The sequence below is a fragment of the Rhinatrema bivittatum genome, chromosome 6 (assembly GCF_901001135.1).
Source record: "Rhinatrema bivittatum chromosome 6, aRhiBiv1.1, whole genome shotgun sequence".
NCBI classification, from domain to species: Eukaryota; Metazoa; Chordata; class Amphibia; order Gymnophiona; family Rhinatrematidae; genus Rhinatrema; species Rhinatrema bivittatum.
The window spans coordinates 202,482,364-202,504,090 of NC_042620.1; the positions used below are offsets into that span (position 1 = coordinate 202,482,364).

The following is a 21,727-nucleotide window of genomic DNA, read 5'->3' on the forward strand; positions in this document are numbered from 1 at the left end:
GTTAAACTCTCTTGTTATGGCAATGGGACTAATATAATCGTCTCCCTTAATAGGTTTGTATGGTAGGGCATTTTCTCATATTGTACAGGTTCTCAGACTTAGTCAAAAAGGCAAAAGATCGTGCTTAGAACATAGCTCAGAGTTTAAACTTGATTTATGTCAAAAGACTCATAGAACTCCAACGCAAAAAAATGAGTTTCAGAAGTTTTCTTACATCGTGTAAGACAATCCTATGAAGCTATAATCGTAATCTCGGGGAGCTAACTACTCAGACAATTTATTTTCCTCACGAATAATCTAACCCTCGGCAGTTCTTAACTTACAAAACTGACAACAGTTGCTCCTCCAACCAAACCCATCATCACCTTTACAGCCATAGCTGTGAGTATGAAAATTACAAATCCAATCCACGCTAAAGCTTCTTTATACGTCATCACAAAGGGACTGTGAGCGGGCTGTAATCGTCATCACGTAAGGCACGCCAGTTCCCTTCCATTGCTGCGTCGACTAGGTGCAATATGGGAAACAAAATGGCGTTCTGCGTTTGTCTGTGAGAAACCGCTTCTGTAACATCGCCGTGAGAGAGGAGCGCACTGAGCGGGCGGAGCGTAGGTACGCACCGCCTCCCCTTAACACAAGTAGGGAAAAGAATGTCAGCCGTAGCAGTGGGATTGTGACTGGAGAGCTATGGGGCGAGAGACTGGCAGGGACTGGGGATGCAGAGACATATGGGAGTTGACAGGAAAAGAGTGATTATATGTGTGTTTCTTTTCCTGTGTCTGTGTTCTTGTTACCTTGCAGGTTTTCAGTACTAACGACCCTGCTTTATTTACTTCTGTGCATCTCTCCTCTAGTTGGTCTCCCTCCATCCTTGAGAGGTACTCGCCGCGTACCTGTATGAAGATCAATATGCCCTATTTCTAGCACGTCTTTTGATTTCGTCATCAGTATTCAGCTCTTTTGATGTCTCTCTTAAATACTTTGTCATCTAGAGAATTCAGACTTGTTCGCTGCTATTTACTTTTATATGCCTATACATTCCTCATCACTTATCGCTAAGAGATCTTTACAGCATACCTTTTCATTCCTTATTTACTAATGTTTTTTGTTTCATTTACTTTGTAACTCTTGCTTGTTTAAAAGGACACCATTTTATCTAGTAATGCTAGTAATCCTATTGATTCTGGAACATGACATGTGAAGGAAGATCCTATGTGGTTAAAAGCTTATGCACTACAAAATATTTTTGATTGAGCTAATAAAATGTATACCTACAGAGATTCAGGGAGCATAAAAAGAACCTAGCTGATGAAATTACTGTTTCCAATTTTTTAAATATTTTTCTTCAGACCTTCTTTAACAATATAATGCATATTCATTGTGATGTAGGACATTTGTTTATCATTTTAAGAGCAATCTGGAGATTATATCTGATTTCAAGGTGTTTTTTTTATTTATTTAATTTTTGTGATTAATTTAGGAAGAAGTGTTAAGATAGAGGTCCCCAGTATTGGTCCTCAGGGATCACACACAAGTCTGATTTTAAGAAGATTCGCAATGGATTTTCATTATGCATATCTGTATACATTCTGATTTGAGAATTAGGTTATTTTTCATAGTAAATTATGTTTTTATTCAGAAAACCAAACTTGTTTGTAACTCTTGAAGGAACAAATTTAATAATAGACTACAAACATTATGTATACATGTTCCCACAATCCAAACTGATACGTATCCCTATCATAAGAGATAGTAACCAATAGAAGACTTATTAGCAGTGTACAGTGGTTTACCTGAACTTTTTTTTTTACTTGTAAAACCATAATTTATATATGGGTTGCTATAACTTTTGTATATTAAATAGGGTATGACTGTATTCCTTGGATCAATGCTGATTTACAATAAAGCCAGAACAGGCTGTTACCTGACCTATGAGAGATTACTTTATGCCTTCAGATTCTCACATTTTCTCTATTTTATTTCCTTTCATACTTTAACTGTTTTTTCTACTGTTGAGAATCCTAATCTGAAAACGTTGTTGTGACACAAAGCAGAAGGGAGCATCAGTGATATCAGAGCTGCTGTCAACCTTCATCAGGGATAGGCCCTCATTTTCTTGCTCTGCCCACATAAAGAACTAAGCTAATCAATATTTCAAAGGTAGATATGAAACAGAGAGACTATTGCAAACAGTGAAAGATTGTAAGGTCCACCTAAGTCTGCCCAGTTTCTTTCCTTTTGCACTATTCAGGATTGGAAATCTTTTAGAAAACAGGCTCCAGCCAAAATTCTTGGGTGGGGAGGGAGGAGAGAAATCTTTAAAGTTTTTAAATAATTATTAACTTTTTAATTTATCTACTTCATTTTTTGGCTTGGGTTTCTTTTTTGCTCTCCCCTTCTTCTCCCAACCTTTTCCCTTCCCCTCAACAGCCTTTTCTCCCTTTTTGTAGTTTGGCTTTTTGCTCTTGGCCTTGCCCTGGCCACTGCTACTGGCTTCTGGCTCAGCCCTGACCTCACCTATCAGCACAGAGCTGCTACTGCTTAGCCTTTGTCTTGGTTGCTGATGCTGTTTCTGGCCCTGGGCAGTTTCTGTTTTCTATGGCTCCAGAATTTCTGCTGCTTTTTTTTCAACCCCAGCTGATGATGACTTTTCTGGCTGCATCTCCTCCTAGCTGGGGCTGCCTTAGCTTTTTCATGCCACGGTGGCCAATACTTTTTTCTGGCCTGCTGAGGCTCTTTTCAGTCTGGCAACCATTGCTTCTACCCTTTTTGCTTGGCATGGCTCTTCCAGCAGCTGCCAAGTACCTAATTTTAGGAACCTGGGTGATCTAGCATCTGTGTTTTTTTTTTTTTTTTTTTTTCCAGCCCTGGCAATACTATAGATCACCTGTTTAATCTCTAGCTTTCCCATATTGTCTTTGAAATTGAGGATCCTCTACCCAATTAGTTCTTGAATTTTGTTACTTTTCTTGCAGTTATTGCATCTACTGGGAGGCTTTTCCATACATTCACCATGCCTAATAATTGGTAATTGAATAAGCCTAATAATTGGTAATACCTATAGCCCATGAACCCATCCCTGTTTTTTTGTTGTTGTTTTTTTCTTTTTTTAATTTGGAGATGGCAGCCCTCCATCCTTCCGCTCCGTGAAGGTGGAACACCAACCACTGGCCACTGGCATCCCGCTCCGTGAATGCCTCTGTGGCTACTGCCGCTCCGTGCAGTGTTTTGCTGCCTCCTTTTTATACGCTTCCTCTAGACCTGATGGATCCACAGTGTTTATCCCTCGCCCCTTTGAAGTCCTTCGAGGTTTAGTTTAGCAAAGAGAAATCTTGCGTTACCAATCTTTTTAGATTTTTTTTTTTTAAGGTATAAATAAACATGGGGATGAAGATGAGCCAGTTGATTATAAGATATTTGGATTTTCAGAAGGTACTTCTCATGAGGAAAATTAAAAAGTCATGGGATAGGAGCAAGGCTGGCTCTAGGGCAAATGGTGCCCTGGGCACAAAGTGCCTCCTTAACTGGCATCCTCTGGGCCTCTCTTCAGGGTGCCCCCCCCCCCCCCCCCATTTCATGGCACCCTAGGCTGACTGCCCAGCGATCAGTGGGTCTTAAAAAATAGTACATCAGGGCTACCATCAGGGCAACTTCGCATGTTGGCTGATAACCCCACATACTACTGTATTGCCATCCAACCCCAAGCACCTTCCACTTCTATAGCACGAGGTTCGACAACAGAATACAATCCCGGAAGTGCCTCTTTCCCTTCACAGCCAGGGGTTTTATTCCCTATAATTCTTAATTTCAAAGAAGAATGGGGCACTCTCTTCAAACCTAGATCTTTGAAATCTCAATATCTCCATCTAGAAAATTTCAAAATAACTTCACTGAGCACAATTCTCCCATTCATTCAGCAAAATGATTGGATGTGCTCCCTGGACCTCAAAGATGCTTATACGCATATACCAATACACCCTTCGTGTTGGTGTTTCCTTTATTTCAAAGTGGGTACACGTCACTACCAATTCAAAATTCTTCCATTTTGGACTCTTGGCCAACCCATAATTCTTCACGAAATGCCTTGCAGTGATAGTAGCCCAGTTACGCCATCAAGGGATTTGAGTATTTTGTAGGGAGGTTGGGGGGGGGGGGGGGTGGTGCAGGGATCTGTCTGCTAAAAGACATTGGTAGCTGCCCTCCCACCTTCCTTGCAATCCCAAGTCAGGCAAAAGACAATGTGTATGCTCCTCTGAATTAGACTTTTATTTATCAGATTTGTCAGGACCTAACATTTAGGAAAAAATAATTCCAATCTTTAACATTCTGGCTACTAAGCACCAGTTTTCCCTAAAGAATATTCTGTATCATGGGTGGTAACAAAACATCAAATAGGAAGTGGAGACAAAATGGGAGTGGTATAGCGCCAAGAGTTCATGGATCCTTATATTGAATTAATCAGAGAAATAAAGTGAGAAGAGCATTAAATCAAGCGTTTCCACCTTTTATTCATAAATGCTTGAGAAGAGGTTTTGGTCCCCTGACACGGACCCTGTTTCGCCACATGGGCTGCATCAGGAGGGAGGGAGGCCCAGAAAAACAACTGATACTATTGCAAAAGGGTTCTCAGTGCATGAGCCAATGACCATGTCTGTATGTTCTGTCAGGGTAAAATGCTGGTGTTGAGTGAAGGAAACCTTGTGGAGAATTATCCAAAAAGGAGTAAACTGAAAAAGCTGCCAAACAAACAGGCCGATACAGTACAGTGCGCTCCAAGGCCTAGGGTTCTATTCCCGGTACTTTCAAATCCCCAAAATATCAGGGGGTGTTCGTCCAATATTGGACCTACGGGCTCTCAACAAGTACCTTCAGTGGTAACCTTGGGATCACTTCTACCTCTTCTACAAAGAGGAGACTGGCTCTGCTCTCTGGACCTCCAGGACACATACACCCACATTGCGATAACTCCAGTTCATCGCAAGTACCTGAGGTGTTTAGTAGACCCCAAGCACTATCAATACCGAGTGCTTCCATTCGGCCTAGCGTCTGCACCACGAGTCTTTACCTAATGTCTCGTAGTTGTTGCAGCTTTCCTCAGAACCCAAGGTGTTCACGTCTACCCCTATCTGGACGACTGGTTAATCAGGGCTCCAACTTAGCAAACTGTTCGGTCGTCCCTCGATTTAACTCTACATACTCTAATTTTGCTAGGATTTCTCGTCAATTACAAGAAATCTTGTGTAGCCCCATCTCAAAACTTGTCGTTCATTGGAGCAGACTTGGACACCTTGCAAGCAAAAGCTTTTCTGCCTCAACAACGAGCGTTAACTCTCGTGTCTCTTGCTCACCGGTTGCAGTCTCAACATGCTGCAACAGCTCGCCAAGTCCTCATCCTTCTGGGACACATGGCATCCTCAGTCCATGTCACACCAATGTCCTGTTTGGCCATGAGACTCGTGTACTGGACTCTGAGGTCACAATGGATTCAAGCTATTCAGCCTCTGTCGACCATTGTTCACATAACCAACTCACTCCGTCTGTGTCTCGCCTGGTGGGAAAATCAAAGCAATCTCCTCCAGGGATTGCCCTTTCAAGTTCCAAATCCTCAAGTCATTCTCACCACCGACTCTTCCAACCTCTGGTGGGGAGCCCACGTGGACGATCTGCAGACACCAGGGTCTTGGTCTCCAGAGGAAGCTAAACAAATAAATTTCCTGGAACTTCGAGCAATGCGATATGCTCTCAGGGCTGTTCAGGATCGCCTATCAAATCAAGTCATCCTGATTCAGATGGACAACCAGGTGGCCATGTGGTACATCAACAAACAGGGAGGCACATGCTCCTTCCTTCTGTGTCAGGAGGCTGTGCAGATTTGGACGGAAGCTGTCTTCCACTCGATGTACCTCAAGGCCACCTATTTGCCGGGAGTGGACAATGTATTGGCAGACAAGCTGAGTCGGGTCTTCCAACCACACGAGTGGTCTCTCAAACCCTTGGTAGCGAAGTCAATCTTTCAACAATGGGGATATCCTCAGACAGACCTCTTTGCGTCCCCTTAGAACCACAAAGTGGACAATTACTGCTCCCTCATTTGCAGCGAACACTCTCAGCCCAGAGATGCATTTTCCCTCTCCTGGGCAACCGGTCTGCTCTATACATTCCCTTCACTTCCTCTTCTCTCGAAGACTCTCGTGAAGCTACGTCAGGACAAGGGAACCATGATCCTGATAGCACCTCACTGGCCACACCAAGTGTGGTTTCCAATCCTACAGGATCTCTCCATCCGCAGGCACATTCCCTTGGGAAAGGACCCCCTTTTTTGATCACTCAAAACAACGGGTGCCTCCTCCATCCCAATCTTCAGGCCTTGTCCCTGACGGCATGGATGTTGAAAAGTTAATCCTTCAACCACTTAACCTTTCAGACCCAGTTTCCCGTGTCTTGATTGCTTCATGGAATCCTTCCACGAGAAAATCTTACTCCTATAAATGGAAAAGGTTCACATCATGGTGCACTCTTCAGTCCCTTGATCCCTTTTCCTGTCCAATCCCAAAGTTTTTGGACTATCTCTGGCATCTGTCAGAGTCAGGTCTTAAGACTTCTTCCATCAGAATGCATGTCAGTGCGGTAGCCGCCTTCCATAAAGGTATCGGGGATGTCCCTATATCAGTACAACCCCTCGTAACACGCTTTTTGAAGGGCTTGCTCAACATCAAGCCACCTTTACGTCCTCCGGCCCCTTCTTGGGACCTTAACCTGGTTCTCGGTCGGCTCATGAAACCACCATTCGAGCCTCTTCACTCCTGTGACCTAAAATATCTCACATGGAAAGTGATTTTCCTTTTGGCTATCACTTCAGCTCGCAGGGTTAGTGAGTTACAGGCCCTAGTTAATATCTGCCTTACAATAAACTCCTGCACTCACCCCAAGTTTTTTTACCTAAGGTAGTTTCGGAGTTTCACATTAATCAATCCATCATACTACCTACCTTCTTTCCCAGGCCCCATTCCAATCCAGGGGAATAGGCTCTGCATACCCTTGACTGTAAACGAGCTCTAGCTTTTTATCTAGACCGTACAGTTGCCCACAGGAAGAGCACTCAGTTATTCGTCTCTTTCTACCCCAACAAATTAGAGCAACCTGTGGGTAAGCAGACTCTCTCCTCCTGGTTGGCGGACTGCATATCCTTTTGCTATCAGCAAGAGGGCATTCCTTTTCAAGACAGTGTTAAAGCACACTCTGTGAGGGCCATGGCGACTTCAGTAGCACACCTACGATCAGTGTCGCTTCCTGACATTTGCAGGGCTGCCACCTGGAGTTCTCGCCATACCTTCGCAGCCCACTATTGCTTGGACAAAGCCGGAAGACAAGATTCCATCTTCGGCCAGTTGGTCCTGCGTAACCTGTTTCCAACGTGTCGTACCAACACCCTTCCGCCTGCCCAGTGGGGTTCAGAATGCCCTCTACCAAATTCCACCCCAGTTGTTGTGCCTGTTGCACGCCGTTGGGTACATTTGGTGCATGTTTGGACATCCTCAGCTCGGTACTCATCCATATGTGAGGACTACCATCCTGCTTGTCCTGTGAGAAAGCAAATGTTGCTTACCTGTAACAGGTGTTCTCACAAGACAGCAGGATGTTAGTCCTCTCGAAACCCGCCCCGTGGTGTTGGGTTCGTAACGTTTTGTTGTTTTATTTTTCGGCACTGCCTGTAGCTTTCAAATAAGACTGAAGGGGGACCCCTGCTGGCTGCAGGGTTAGTGCCATGCTGGGCATGCCCAGTAGGGGTCAGTCAAAGTTCTGGAAACTTTGACAGAAGTTTTCCGTGATTGGGCTCCATCCTGATGATGTCACCCATATGTGAGGACTAACATCCTGCTGTCCTGTGAACACCTGTTACAGGTAAGCAACATTTGCTTTCTCCATAGACAGCAGGATGAGTTAGTCATGTTAAATACTGTTCTGCCTCCCTGAGTGTCAACTACCTAGCTAAATTCTGCTCCTAAATCGACTGAGGGACTCACGAGGCAATGTGTGCGGAAACTCCCGCACATTCTCAAAACAAAAGCTCTATGAGCTAAGAGAGAAGGGTCCGTTCGGCAGAGTCAGATGACATCACCAGTGTGTTATGACTAATTTATTCTGCTATCTATGGAGAATACAGTTTTTGTGGTAAGCAAACTTGCTTTACCCACAATATGTTTTTATTTATTTATTTAGGTTTTTTATATACTGGCATTTGTGAAAAAATCACATCATGCCGGTTTACATTCGAACAAGGTGTGCAAAAAATACAAAACTGAATTTAGTGCAGAGGAGTTGCAGTTATAATGAAACAGGGGTACTGGAACTGGCACAAGAGAAAAAACAGTAGAAGGTTAAACTCATAAATTAATAATTATTTACAGAACCGGAGTGGCTACATTCTTTGAATAGATGGTTGTGATTCAGATGTGGTCTGGGAAGGCTTGTTTACGTTATCATTGGACTGAGTGCTGGAAAGGAATGAATCGCTATTACAGCTGCGACCTACCATCTGAAATTCTCCTTTCCCTGCTGTAATTTGAGTTGTCCCTGCTGACGTCAGTGTGGGTGATTGGATAAGAGTCACTGAGGATGCCAAGAGAAGCACTATTGCTGGACTGAGTGCCGGAAAGGAGTAAATCGCTATTACAGCTGTGACCTATCATCTTAAATCCTCCTTTCTCTGCTGGAATGTGAACTGTCTCTGATTTGCCATCTCCTTCTATCCCCTGCTGACGTGTAAGGGTCACCGAGGATGCCAAAGGTGTGCTCATTATAGGCATGCACTCACAAAGGAGCGCACAGGGTAGCTTTCTGTGCTGCTTTGTATGCATTTTTTGTCAGTTTTGTGTTATTTTGTGCTTAGGTATTGTACTATTTTGTCTTGATTTCATTTCCTCCATGGAATTTCCTAATACTTACTCGATTCCCCACTGATTATGTGGTGTGGCAGATACAGTAATCCCACAACGAAGTGTGGAATGATGGGCAACCACACTAATATGAACACAAATATGAATAGTTCAATAAAGCTTTGGCATTTTGGAATTATTGAACTTTTCCTGTTTAAATTGTTTTTTCTGGTTTGTTTTACTTGGATCTTTGCAATTGAGTTTGCAACATACCTGTTGGATTGTGTGATGGCAGATACGATGTCATTAAGCCCAAAAGACATTGTAGTATGTGGTCTTCTATGAATTTGATCTCTATTGCTTGCCTTCTTCTTGCAGTTCTCCCTGCTTTAGCCACAGTTTCACTGCTTCTTATTAATGTCCAATCTATAGCTAAGAAAGTTCCTGTCATTTTTTATTTAGTAAGAGACTGCCACCCAGACTGTATATGCTTCTCAGAATCATGGCTGATATCTTGAGCTTTGTCAACCAAGCTATTTCATTTTTTTCTTTACTGAGAGACATTAAGTGTGGAAGTGGCCTTTTAATGATCGCTAGAGACGAGCCGCAATAAATTTAGTTTACTGCCTTCCTGGTTTATTGGCATACAACTGCTCCCATTGATTGATTGTGTTTCTATAAAATTTAAATCTACGATAGTTTTAGGGGATTTCAATCTCCATACGGATGCTTTTCCTCTCTCTGCATCATGTAATCTCCTGTTAGAGGCAATGACAGTATTTGGTTGGTCCCATCTCTGATTTAAAAGCCTGTGCACCATCATGGTCACACCTTAGAACTTATTTTTTGTAATCTTATCCATTTTCTTTTTAATGTGGTGACCCTTTGATTGAAAGAGTTGCATGGTGTGACTATCTTTTGATTTTGTGAATCTGTCTTACACAGTGAGTTGTTTGGATGTGGTCAGGTCTGCTAAATCTATATTAAGGCACTGTCATATAGATGTGGACATCCTTAGGACTCATTTATTGTTATGTTTTGGAATTTGTTGCTACAAATATACAGCAATCAGTAGTTGAGTTAGATTCTATCTTGTGCAAGGTAACAGAGCAATTAACCCCTTTGAAATGGATTATTGTACGTAAGAAATAAACTTCGGCTTTGTACTCTCAAGAGTTGAGATTTGCAAAAACACTAGAACGGAAATGGTGATGCTCACCAGTAACTGTGCATCTAGATTCCTATCAACAATCCCTTTCTATTTATAGAAATCGGGTTAATTATGCTAAACGCAAGATTTATTTAAAAAAAATAAAAGCTGCGTTTAGAATCTCTTAAGTGTTTTTCACAGTTCAGAAGTTGACTGTGTCCCCTGGTCAGAATTTTGAAGAGGATGCTTTATCTATCAGATCTTCATGTCTTTTCTGATTTTTTTTTTTTTTTTTTTTCATAAAAAAATTGTTTATCTCTAATGTTTTCCCTCCTCTTCCTATCCTTTCTACTTTGAATGAGGACATAGATGAGGTGGAGTTCTTTTTTCCCTATTACTGTTTCTGGCACTACCCAGATCATTAGTAAACTGAGTTTATCTGCTTGTTCTCTGAATCCTTGCCTCTTCACCTTCTTCAGGGCACTTAAGGAAGATCTTGCCTCTACTATTCCAGAAGGACAGCTTCCGAGGGCTCTGAAAAAAGCGATTGTTTGTCCCCTCTTGAAGAAACAGTCTGAATCCCCCCTATACTACTCTCTACTGTCCTATCTTCTTCCTTCCTTTTTATTTCCAAAATCATTGTATCTGCAGTTTTAAGGCAATTGACAGAGCTTATTGTTAACTCTATGCTACATTCTAACAGCATCGTTTTCGAAAGAATTTCAGTACTGAAACTGTTAGCCAGCTTTGGCTTTGACTCACACTATATCTGTTGGTCTTATTAACTTTGACTGCTGCTTTTAACACCATAAATCATAATAATCATAATAAAGAGGTTGGGATTGGAAGGGTGGTGTGTTTTTTTCATGGTTTAATTCTTCTCTCTCAGGATTGGAGACCCTTGTGTTGGAGTGAGGTTGGTGCAACCTACTGGGAAGTCCCAGTAGGTCCTCGCTGCCAATTGGCAGAGCAGACTGTGCAGAGACTGAGCTGGAGCTTTTGATTTTATTAGCTCCCTTCCCCTTTGGTTGAGTCTTTGGGTTCCGGGGACTGGCAGGTCTTAGGTGATAGTTTATGGGGTGTATGCTGAAGAAAGACTTCGTTGTCAGGCTGTGGTCAAGGCAGATGGCAAGCAAGAATAGTTGGTCACAGGCTATGGTCGAGGCAGGTGCGAGGGTCAGGTCATAGGCTGAGGTCAGTTCTGAGAATCAATCCGAGGGCAGGCAGGCTGAAGAGACGAGAACAAGACTGGACGAGGCTGAAGTAAAGGGCAAGATTGGAAGCACAGGAAGCAGCAAATCACACTCTCGAGAGAGTCAACCCGTTGCTGAGGCAGTGAATGAAAATCAGCAGAGTCCCTTTATAGGCGTAGGCAGGTGACAGCATCCGAGGGTGCCGTAGGCCGTTTTCCGCCACTGGCCCTTTAAATATGTGTGGGTTTTCCGCGTGTGAGCCTAAGGATGCAAAGGGGGCAGTGGCGTCCTGCCGCATATGGCAGGAGTGGCAGCGCCCTGCCTCTTGTTCGGGAATTGGCGGTGTGGGGTGAGTGAGCCAGTGAACATAACTTTTTTTTTTTTTTTTTTCTCAGTAACTGTTCACAGCAAATAAGGATTTCGTATCATTTTTCATCTTGGCAACAGATTGATACAAGTGTATCTTAGGGGTCAACACTTTCTGCAGAAATTTTTAATATTTATCTGACTCCTTTTATGTAAACTGTTAGCCACCCTGGGAGTATCATTCAAACTGTATGCGGATGACATTCATCTTTTTTTAGTAACATTGGCATGGCACGTCCTTTCAACTTTTTACTGTTTGTATGTCCATCAAAAGTTGGCTGTTTCACAACAGACTAATTTTGAATATTGAAAAAACTGAGATTGTGCAGATTTCCCAGGGATGGCATGCCATCTCAGTTTACATTTGATGGTTTTTTAATTCCTATCAAAACTCAGGCCAAGAACTTAGGAGTGATTGCCTCTTTTTCCATTCATCCACACATTAGAGGAGTTGTCTCTGCTGCCTTCCTTAAATTAAGGATGTTGTGCTGACTGAAACCACCATTTAAACCCATACAATTTTCATTCTGGGTTGCAAATATTCTTTTTTTCCATCACTTGACTATTGCAACTCCTTATTTCTTGGCCTGCCAGCTAGTATTTTGAGGGCACTTAAACTTGTGCAAAATTCTGCAGCATGTATTCTCACCGGCATTCCATTGTCTGACCATATTTTTCCTGTTCTTTGTACCCTGCATTGGTTGCCTATTTTTTTTTGGAAGGTTAAATATAAAATCTTGACCCTGGTATTTAGATTTATTAACAATCGCGTCACCCCTCGGATCGACTCTTGTCTTGAGGCTGTATAAATCCATCTGCTTTTTGCGCTCTGCCAATAAAGGTTTATTAGAAATACCCTCTTCTAAGGCTGCTCATTTAATCAAAACTCGTGGCGTGCATTCTCTGTAGATGTCCCCTTCTTCTGGAATGCTCTTCCAGGGGATCTTTGCTTGCTTTCTGACTGACAACTGTTCAAAAAAGAACTGAAAATATATCTATTATGAGGGGCATTTACTTATGAGACGTTCTCCCATTTATTAAGTGTCCAGCAATGATGTTTTTCTGTCGGTTATTACTTTGTGATTATGATTGTTGTCTTTTTATGATTTTATATTTTTATCATTGTTTTAATTGTGCACTACCTTGATTGTAGGAGAGAGTTAATAAATATAAAAAAAAAAAAACCCAAATACTAAAAATGAATAAATAAGTAAATAAAGTATAATGAAAACTGGTCGCCTTAGCCATTTACTAAACAAATTTGAAATGCATAATTCAGTTTCATTCTAAATGTTATTAATTATAAATGGAAAAATGGGGAAATTGCTAATTACACTGGTTTGCATCCAAAATGCTTCCAAAATGAATGTAGTCAAATATTACTAAATTTATTAAATTGTTTATTCAGCTTTCCCTTCATATGTTTTCTGAGAGCGAAAATGATGCTTTCCTAGCGTGTAGCAGATGGACTCAAAACAAGTGGGATATAGTGTGCTCGTACTAGCAGTTGGAGACAGATCTGACGTCAGCACGGGTACATATACCCCCACAGGAAGTGTAGCAATTCAGTAATTTCCGTCTCCAAAGCAGTTTGGAGCTCCCTCACGCTCGCTGAGTGTGTTTCCATACCTTCTCCAGGTTCTACCGTCTGGACGTTCAGGCCAGGGAGGACACAGCATTTGCGAGGGCAATCCTAAACGGACCTCGGGCAGCCTCCCGCCCAGTCCGGGAGTAGCTTTTGTACATCCCACTTGTTTTGAGTCCATCTGCTACACGCTAGGAAATGTTGAGATTACTTACCTGATAATCTCCTTTTCCTTAGTGTATGCAGATGTACTCAGCATCCCGCCCGGCTGCCGGTATGCATGGGGATTCGCCGACTCACGGTAAGCCATGTTTGCTTATATAGGGCTTCCACCCTGCCGGGTGTCGACGCCTTCCGGTTAAGAACACTGGCGGTCTCCAGCTACCATCAATTGGTCAGGGTAATCCTGTTCATTTAAACGATTGGTCAGTCACACATATATCCATAAAAGCTTTTGCAAGGAAGATTACTGAATTGCTACACTTCCTGTGGGGGTATATGTACCCATGCTGACGTCAGATCCGTCTCCAACTGCTAGCACGAGCCGCATCACTGGAACCCTCTCCCGCCAGATCTCCGCCAGGAACACTGCCATATCACTTTCAGAAAAAAATTAAAAACTTGGCTGTTCGCCCAAGCATACCCTTGAAGAAGCCTCAGGGTCACCCACACAGTCACATACCCCTCGGTTGCGTCCCTTCCGCAACTCAAAGGAACTGTTTTTCGCCTTATTGCACTTTGATAAAATTTGCCTAATCGTAGACACAATGTAAATTTGTATATAATTCCCACCTTGTAAACACTTTCTCCTGCGTATATGCCCTTCTCTCCAGTTAGAAATTGTTTAACCTGTCCTCTTCTAACAGCCTAGTTCCACTTCCCTGTTATAATGTAACTTCTTGCTTTCTTTGTTAACTGGTTTCCCCTAGTTTATTGTAAACCGGTACGATAAGACCTTGTCTTGAGTATCGGTATATTAAAAGAATTTAAATAAATAAATTAAATAAATAATGTTTGGCCTTTTATTTCATAGTAAATTTTATTTCATAGTAAATTTTATTTCTATAATTCTTTTGCTGATTTAATTTTTAAAGTGTTACATAAACAGGATAGGTGAAATTATGCAAATATAAATACATGAAAAGACCTAAGTTTACAATTTATGATTAAAATTCTACTATCTATGCAATAGACAGATGTAAAATGTAAAAACTTGACTTCAAAAGAAACTGTATAGCCACATTAAATTAGAATTTTTTAGTTGATAATTTAATGTGGCTATACAGTTTCTTTTGAAGTCATTAGTGTCAACTGTTTCCACTCAATATTACTTTTGAGGAGATGTTCTTGAAATGTAAAAACTTAACATGGAAATAGCCAATCAGCTGGTGTAATTGTCATATTTGAAATCAACACATGAACATCAATAATAAATGGCACATTTTATCACTGAAGCAGGCGACCTCTAAAAAGCAAGTTTGCTTACCATAAACAGGATGATTTAGCAATGCTGTCTGGGTGATGTCATCTGGACATCACGGGGCAGAGCTCTCTCTCTAAGCTCACAGAGCTTTTTTTCCCCGTGTGGCTGCGTGGCCCTTCCCATGCATCTTGTGGAAGTCTCCTAAGTTCATGATTAAGCTGATTTATATAGAGTAAAACTTTAGATGGCTCTCCAGGGAGGTGGGAGGGTTCGCATGGCTAAATCATCCTGCTGTCTATGGAAAATACTGTTTACGGTAAGCAAAATTGCTTTTTTCTGTTGATAAGCAGGCTTATTTAGCCATGCTGTCTGAGAGTCCCAAGCTGATGGTTGCTTGTGATAACTAATTATTATCAGTTTTGAACAGCAACTCGAGCATTTTTGTGGACAGCCCTTAAGTTCTTTGGACAAGATGCAACATTGCTGATACCAATGCACCGTCAACCGCTGATTGTTGATCGAGGTAGTAATGGGATGTGAAAGTATGAATTGATGACCACGTTGCTGTTGTACAAATATCTTGAATTGGGACATTATATAGCTGCGCTAATGAGGTTTCTGTAGCCCTGATCTGACACGTTTACTGAGCACCATTGAGTGTGGTGTGTAACAGAATTGAATACATTGTTATCCATCTGGATAGCGTTCTTTTTGTTACTGATTTCCCTGGATTGTTTGGATTAAAAGAGACGAAAAGTTGGGGCGGACGTCTAATTGCTTGAGTTCTTCTCTTGTAATATGCCAGGGCCTTTTTGCAGTCCAGTGTGTGAAGTGCCTTCTCCCTTCTATTTGCAATGGTGGGAAGAAGGTGGGCAGTGAAATTGTTTGATTTAAGTGGAATGATGATACTACCTTAGGTAAGAAGGTTGCATGTGTACACAGTAAGAGATTGTCATGGTGGAATTGTAAGTATGGGTAATAGATCACCAGGGCTTGAAGTTCACTCACTCGCCTAGCTGATGTGACTGTGACTAGGAAAAGTACTTTCTGTGTTTCAAGGATGAGGATTCCACAGGCTCAAAGGGAGCACCCATTAGGCTTTCCAAAACTATGTTTATATCCCACGATATAGGAGGTTTCCGTACTCGGGGATGTGAAGAAATTGAGGGGTTTTCTCCTGTGATATAAGCTGCTGTTATGCTTAGGTGTACATGTATGGATATCACTGCTAAACCTGAGGAGGAAAGCAAGTGCAAATACCACAGTAAGCATTCTAGGGAACAAGCCATAGGGTCATTTGCCCTCTGGTGGTACCAATCAGAATATCTTTTCCACTTGAAAGCATAATTTCTCCTGGTGGAAGGCATTCTAGATGCTATTAAAATGTCAGTAATTTGAGATGGGAGATGGAAATGTCCTAGGACCCTCCTGCTCAATCTCCATGCTGTCACTTGGAGGGAGGAATGCATTGGGTGAATAACATAGAAACATAGAAATGACGGCAGAAGAAGACCAAACGGCCCATCCAGTCTGCCCAGCAAGCTTCACACATTTTTTTTCTCATACTTATCTGTTTCTCTTAGCTCTTTGGTTCTATTTCCCTTCCACCCCCACCATTAATGTAGAGAGCAGTGATGGAGCTGCATCCAAGTTAAATATCAAGCTTGATTAGTTAGGGGTAGTAGGGGTAGTAACCGCCGCAATAAGCAAGCTACACCCATGCTTATTTGTTTTACCCAGACTATGTTATTCAGCCCTTATTGGTTGTTTTTCTTCTCCCCTGCCGTTGAAGCAGAGAGCTATGCGTGAAGTATCAGTTTTTCTTCTCCCCTGCCGTTGAAGCAGAGAGCTATGCTGGATATGCATTGAATAAGCGTCCTGCTCTCCTGTGTTAGTAACTGTGTGCTGTCCCCTAAGAATGTTGTACTAGATAGGCATACCCACTACTGCCTTGGCCATGCTGGAGCAATGAGTATCATGTTTGCCTTGTCCGATATACATTTCTGTATCGACTGGGATATTAGTGGAATTGGAGGATATGCGTACATGAGACTGATCTCCTTAGGTGTAGGGACTCCTTTTATTAAAATTGCAATTCACAAGTAACAAACTTAAAATATGCCTGACTCAGGCCGAGTTTCGCCCAGAAGCGGGGCTGCATCAGGGGCTGTAAAAATACAGAAGACAATTTAAATAGAATATTAAAAATTGTAATAAAAAATTGCATATTTAAAAACACTCCTCATAATTTTATAACACCAATAACATTAAAACAGGCAAATAATGGTTGATAAGAGCTGATATAAAATTATGAGTAGTCTCTAATTCCATTTCGTTTGCCACCTGGCTTTATTTGACAGTCTTTGGTCCTATGCGTACATGAGGCCTGTTGACCAAATGATCAAAAACGTGTCTTGAGATATTCACTGTTTGCTGGGAAGAATTGAGCAAAAGATGTTCAATTTTGTGTTGTGCTCTGATGTGAATAGATCTATGCATGGAGTTCCCCAATGGTGAAAAGATCCTCTAGGGACCATTCATGCAGGTGGAAGATTCTACCGAGTCTGTCTGCTTCCGTATTTGCCAGTCCTGGTAGATGGGATTCTTGTAGGATTGTCCCATTTTTCTCTGCCCGTTCCCAAATCTGCACTGCTTCCTTGCACAGAATCCTGGAACCTGTCCCCCCTTCTTTGTTTATATAGAACATGGCTACTTGGTTGTCCTTGTGGATCATTACACACTTCCCCTACAGCATTGGAGCGAAGGTATGCACTGCATTCTTTATTGCTCTCAATTCAAATAAATTTATTTGGAACTGGCTTTCTGCTGGGGTCCATAGACCCTGTGTTTTCAAATGAAGAAGATGGGCTCCCCAACTTTTTCGTTGAAGCATCCATGATGAGTATTAACTGGTGAGTGGTTTTCCTGAATTGTGCCCCTCTTGTCAATACTGAGGGCTTTAGCCACCAGGATATGTCCCTTTTCATTGAGGCTGTAACACAAATCCTCTTTGACATGATAAATCTCAGTCCTTCCAGGAATTGAATTGCTTTATCAAGTGATCCTGTAGAATTTGCAGATTTGGAGAGACAATGAGCCAGTCGTCTAGGTAAGGGAAAATCCTGATTCCCTGTTTCCGTAAATGAGCCACTACCACCAATAGACATTTTGTGAAGACTTTCAGGTCAGAGGAGAGTCCAAAGGGGAGGACCTTGTACTGGTAATGTTGTTTTCCCACTTGGAAACAAAGGTAACACCAATACGAACTGTGGATGGGAACGTGAGTTTATGCATCTTTTAGGTCCAGAGAAATCATCCAATTGTGGGATTGAAGAAATGACTGGATTGACTTCAGGCAAGTCATCTTGAACTTTTGCCTCTTGATAAACTTGTTGAGAGAACGCAGGTCAAAAATTGGGCGGAGACCTCCTGACTTTGGGGTTGAGGAAGTATTGGGAATAGTAGCCCTTGTTGAGCTGAGAAAGACTGAGAGCATGGATCACTTGTTCACTTGTTGACATATTAGAATCTGTGCTTCCTGCTGTAACAAAGGAATTTGGGAAAAGTCCCTCATGGGTGTCACTAGATGAGGCGTCAATGGGAGTTGAGTGAAATCCAGCTTGTACCCATAGGAAATTATATTGAGAACCCATTGATCGGTGTTGATCTTGGACCAGGCTTGGTGAAAGAATGTTATTCTGCCCCCGACATGCGATGGGTGATGACTGATCCTTTCTCAAAAACCCTGTTGTTGCTTTTGGGGTCTTGCGGGTCTCCTTTCAGGAGTGTGCCCACCTTTATCAGAAACTTGGAGTACATAAGGTTTTCAGGTGATGAAGAAGGCTCAGGGGTCCCTCTGGTGGGTTTGAAGGGATTCTCGTGGAGCTCCCCAGTGAAGATGGAGGTGAGTCCAGAGGCTGGTCTTTTGGCTCAGGGGAAAAATGCAGACCCTCTTCGTTTGTAGGAGATGGAGGATGTTCTGATGGAGGTGAATGATCCCCTTCAGATGGCATTAGAGAGTGATAAGGTTGAGAAGGCTATTCTGCAGGGAGGTTTGCAAAAAAGGACTTCAAGTTAGAAGTGATCTGAGACATTGTTTCTGAAGCAGAGGTAGCAGGATCTGTTTAGGGGAATTCTGCGCTACTGCGGAGCGCAGAATTTGCATAGAATTGCCAGCGGAGACCCCGGCATGCCGCGAACGGAGCACGTGAAGATGAAGGCCCCCTTGTGCCGTGGAGTATGCTCCGCTCGCGGTAAAAGATGAAAGCCCCGGTGAGATTGAATGTGTGTGAGAGAGGGGAGGGGTGTGAGAGAGCGGGGGGTGGGGTGGGTGGGAGGGAGGGAATGCTTGAGTGTGGGTGCCAGAGAGAAGGAGCCTATATGAGGGAATTGTGAAGGAGTGTGTATGTGTGAGAGAGATTGGGAGCTCGTGTATATGAAAAAGAGATCGTGTGTTTGTGAGGGTGCTAGCCTGTGTGAAGGGATTATGTATGTGTGAGACAGAGCCTGTGTGAAGGTGTGTGTGAGAGACAGTCATAGGTAGCCTATGTGAGGGTGTATGTGTGAGAAAGAGAAAGGGAGCCTGTGTGAGTGTGTATGCAAGAGAGAGGGACCCTGTATGAGAAGATGTGTGAGGGTGTGTGTATGTGTACTAGAAAGAGGGAGCATGTGTGTGTGAGAGAGAGAGGGACAGGGAGCCTATGTGAGGGGCAGTACTGAGAATGGGGTCAAACTCTGGGACTGGCGATAGAGTGGAAGGGGTTGAGCCTAGAGGTGGAGGGGAGAGATACTGGCAGGTGGAGGAGTTGGGGCCTGAGAGGTCAGTGGCCAGGGGAGTAGGGAGAGTGAGTGGAAGGGACACTCTTACAGTGAATTTCTAGGGAAATTCTGCTCAAAATATTAAAAATTCTGCATCTCTGTTTTCTGTATTAATTTAAAATGTAATTTAAGACTATCATGTAAATTGTGTTATTTTGACCAATATAAAGCTTGCAGAGTTTTGCAGAATTTTAAGTTTTTGTGCGTAGAATTTTAAATTTTTTTGTGCAAAATTCCCCCAGGAGTAGCTGTTGTATGTGTACCTCCTTTGCGTGATGCTTTAACTCTTGACAGGTCTAATGAAGAATGAGATCTGGAACCCTGAGATGAGTGGTATCTGAAACCTTTACCCCCTGGTTGGCGTAGTGCTGCCAAAAAAATACTCACGCCTGGGACTCTAGGTCTGGGTGCTGGAGGTTCTTTCCCTGGAAGTTTGGATCTACTCTGTAGAGGTGCCTGCAGAGAAGGGGAACAATGACATTTATGTTCCCTAAAAGAGTCGTCTGAGTCTGGGGAAGGGGAAGACGTTATATGAATCAGAGATTTCCTCTTCTATTTCTAGGTCTGCAGATGAAGAAGAGCTGTAGGTGCTGAAGGCTAATCTTCTCCATGGGGGAATGACTTCCTCAATTGCACCACTTTCTCTCCCTTGAGAATGTACTTGGACAAAGCACTGAGGTACATCTGTGTTCGTTTTGGACTTCCCACCTGTGATGGTGCGTCTGTTTTGTGGAGCGATTTGGTTGACACCCTAATGTGCATTGGATGCCCCAAGGCTTTATCCTGCATTGAGCGATATGTGTACAGTTTGATTTACATTGAACTCCATGCCCTTTTATATGTCGGGGGTCTGACTCTTTCATCTGCATCGATTTCTCTGATGTCTTGACCTACATCGATGGTCTCCATGCCTTATCATGCGTCAATTGGTCTGATTCTTTCACACATGTTGATCTTTCCCATGCTGTAATCTGTCGATTGGTCCGTCGGCTTAGCCTGCATCGACTGTTCTGATGTCTTTTCATGCGTCGATTGCTCCGGTGTCGTATTTGATGGTTTCTGAAGCTGTTTTGCCATTTTAATGGCAGTAGCACATGGGACCTTTTTTTTACCCTTTTGATTACTTTTTGCATTTCCAGATCCTCCCCCCCCCCCCCCCCCCCCCACTCACGACTATCGTCTTACCAGGTCTGGATGATGGAACTTCGGGCCCGGAGACGATTGCATGGATCTGCTGTCATTCAGTGAAGATGGGAGTGTAGCATCCTAAATACCGTTCAGAGTCTTAAGAATGTTTGCGGCTCTCTGGCGCGGGGCTCTGGGGCACATCCTTCCACAGTCCCTGCAGGCAACTTAATCATGTTCGGGTCCGAGGCACAAAGAGCAATAATTGTTCCCGTCAGTCTCTGACATGATTTTCCATACTGGCAGTACTTAAAACCAGATATATTGCTTTTATTTATTTTATTGTATATTTGGGATGTTCTATTTTTAATTTTGGATGATTTCTGTTTTCATTTTACTGCACATCGCGTTGGAAGATTTTATTGTAAAACCTGGAAAGCGATTCATAAACTTTATAAACACACAAATTTAGGCATCGTAGCACTTAAAAATGCTGTTAAACAGAAGATTCCTTTTCAAAATTTTTCGACGGAGATGAAATGAGAGACTCAAATCCACATGTCCATTCAGAGTGCAGAAAAAAAATTAACTGAGGACTTGCACAAGATGCACAGGGGGAAAAAGCTCTGCGAGCTTAGAGAGATAGCTGTGCCTCATAACGTCCGGATGACATTATCCAGACAGCAAGGCTAAATAAGCCTGTTTATTGCTGGAAAAATATTAGTATACCAGTGTTACATTTCAAAAGCAATTTTGACTTCTAATCTTGTTCTAGTGTGTTAGAAATTCCATGTCTTGGACTCTGGTGCAGGAAGCCCTGAGCAATATGTTGGCATTAGTCAAGCCAGATTTATTTATTTTTTACTAACTATATGAGTGTCAGCTGTTAATTTGGCAGTCTAGCTCTGGAAAAGTATTTAACTTTTACAGTAGAGTAGATCACTGTTGTGCAGCATAGCAGTCTTATTTTCTACACATACTTGCAATCTTCTTATTGCAGCCAGAGTACATGATCTGTGGGAGCTGAAGATCAACTATAAGATATTAGCTGGCTCCTGGATTTGTCATCTTAATCTGTTTGCTGGGTATTATACAATTATAGAAGATTATTATGGGATTGCCTAGGTATCTGCTGGGTTAATTTGTACTTGACAACTTTCACTGTATTCTATGAGCTGACTTTAAGATGTA

At 42.5% G+C, this 21,727-nt stretch overlaps 1 protein-coding gene across 13 annotated transcripts in view; it reads left to right on the forward strand.

Annotated features, from left to right (window-relative positions):
* The first annotated feature begins 455 nt into the window (after window positions 1–455).
* Window positions 456–21,727, forward strand: part of UBE2F (ubiquitin conjugating enzyme E2 F (putative)) — a 283,299-nt gene continuing 262,027 nt past the window's right edge. For 2 of the 13 annotated variants that reach the window (XM_029606415.1, XM_029606417.1), the window contains exon 1: window positions 460–612. Coding sequence is in view for 1 of the 13 variants with exons in the window: in XM_029606413.1 (XP_029462273.1) it covers window positions 13,411–13,471 (61 nt within the window). In the remaining 12 variants the exon portion in view is untranslated. The other 11 variants (XR_003857450.1, XR_003857446.1, XR_003857445.1 and 8 more) reach the window with 11 other exon arrangements.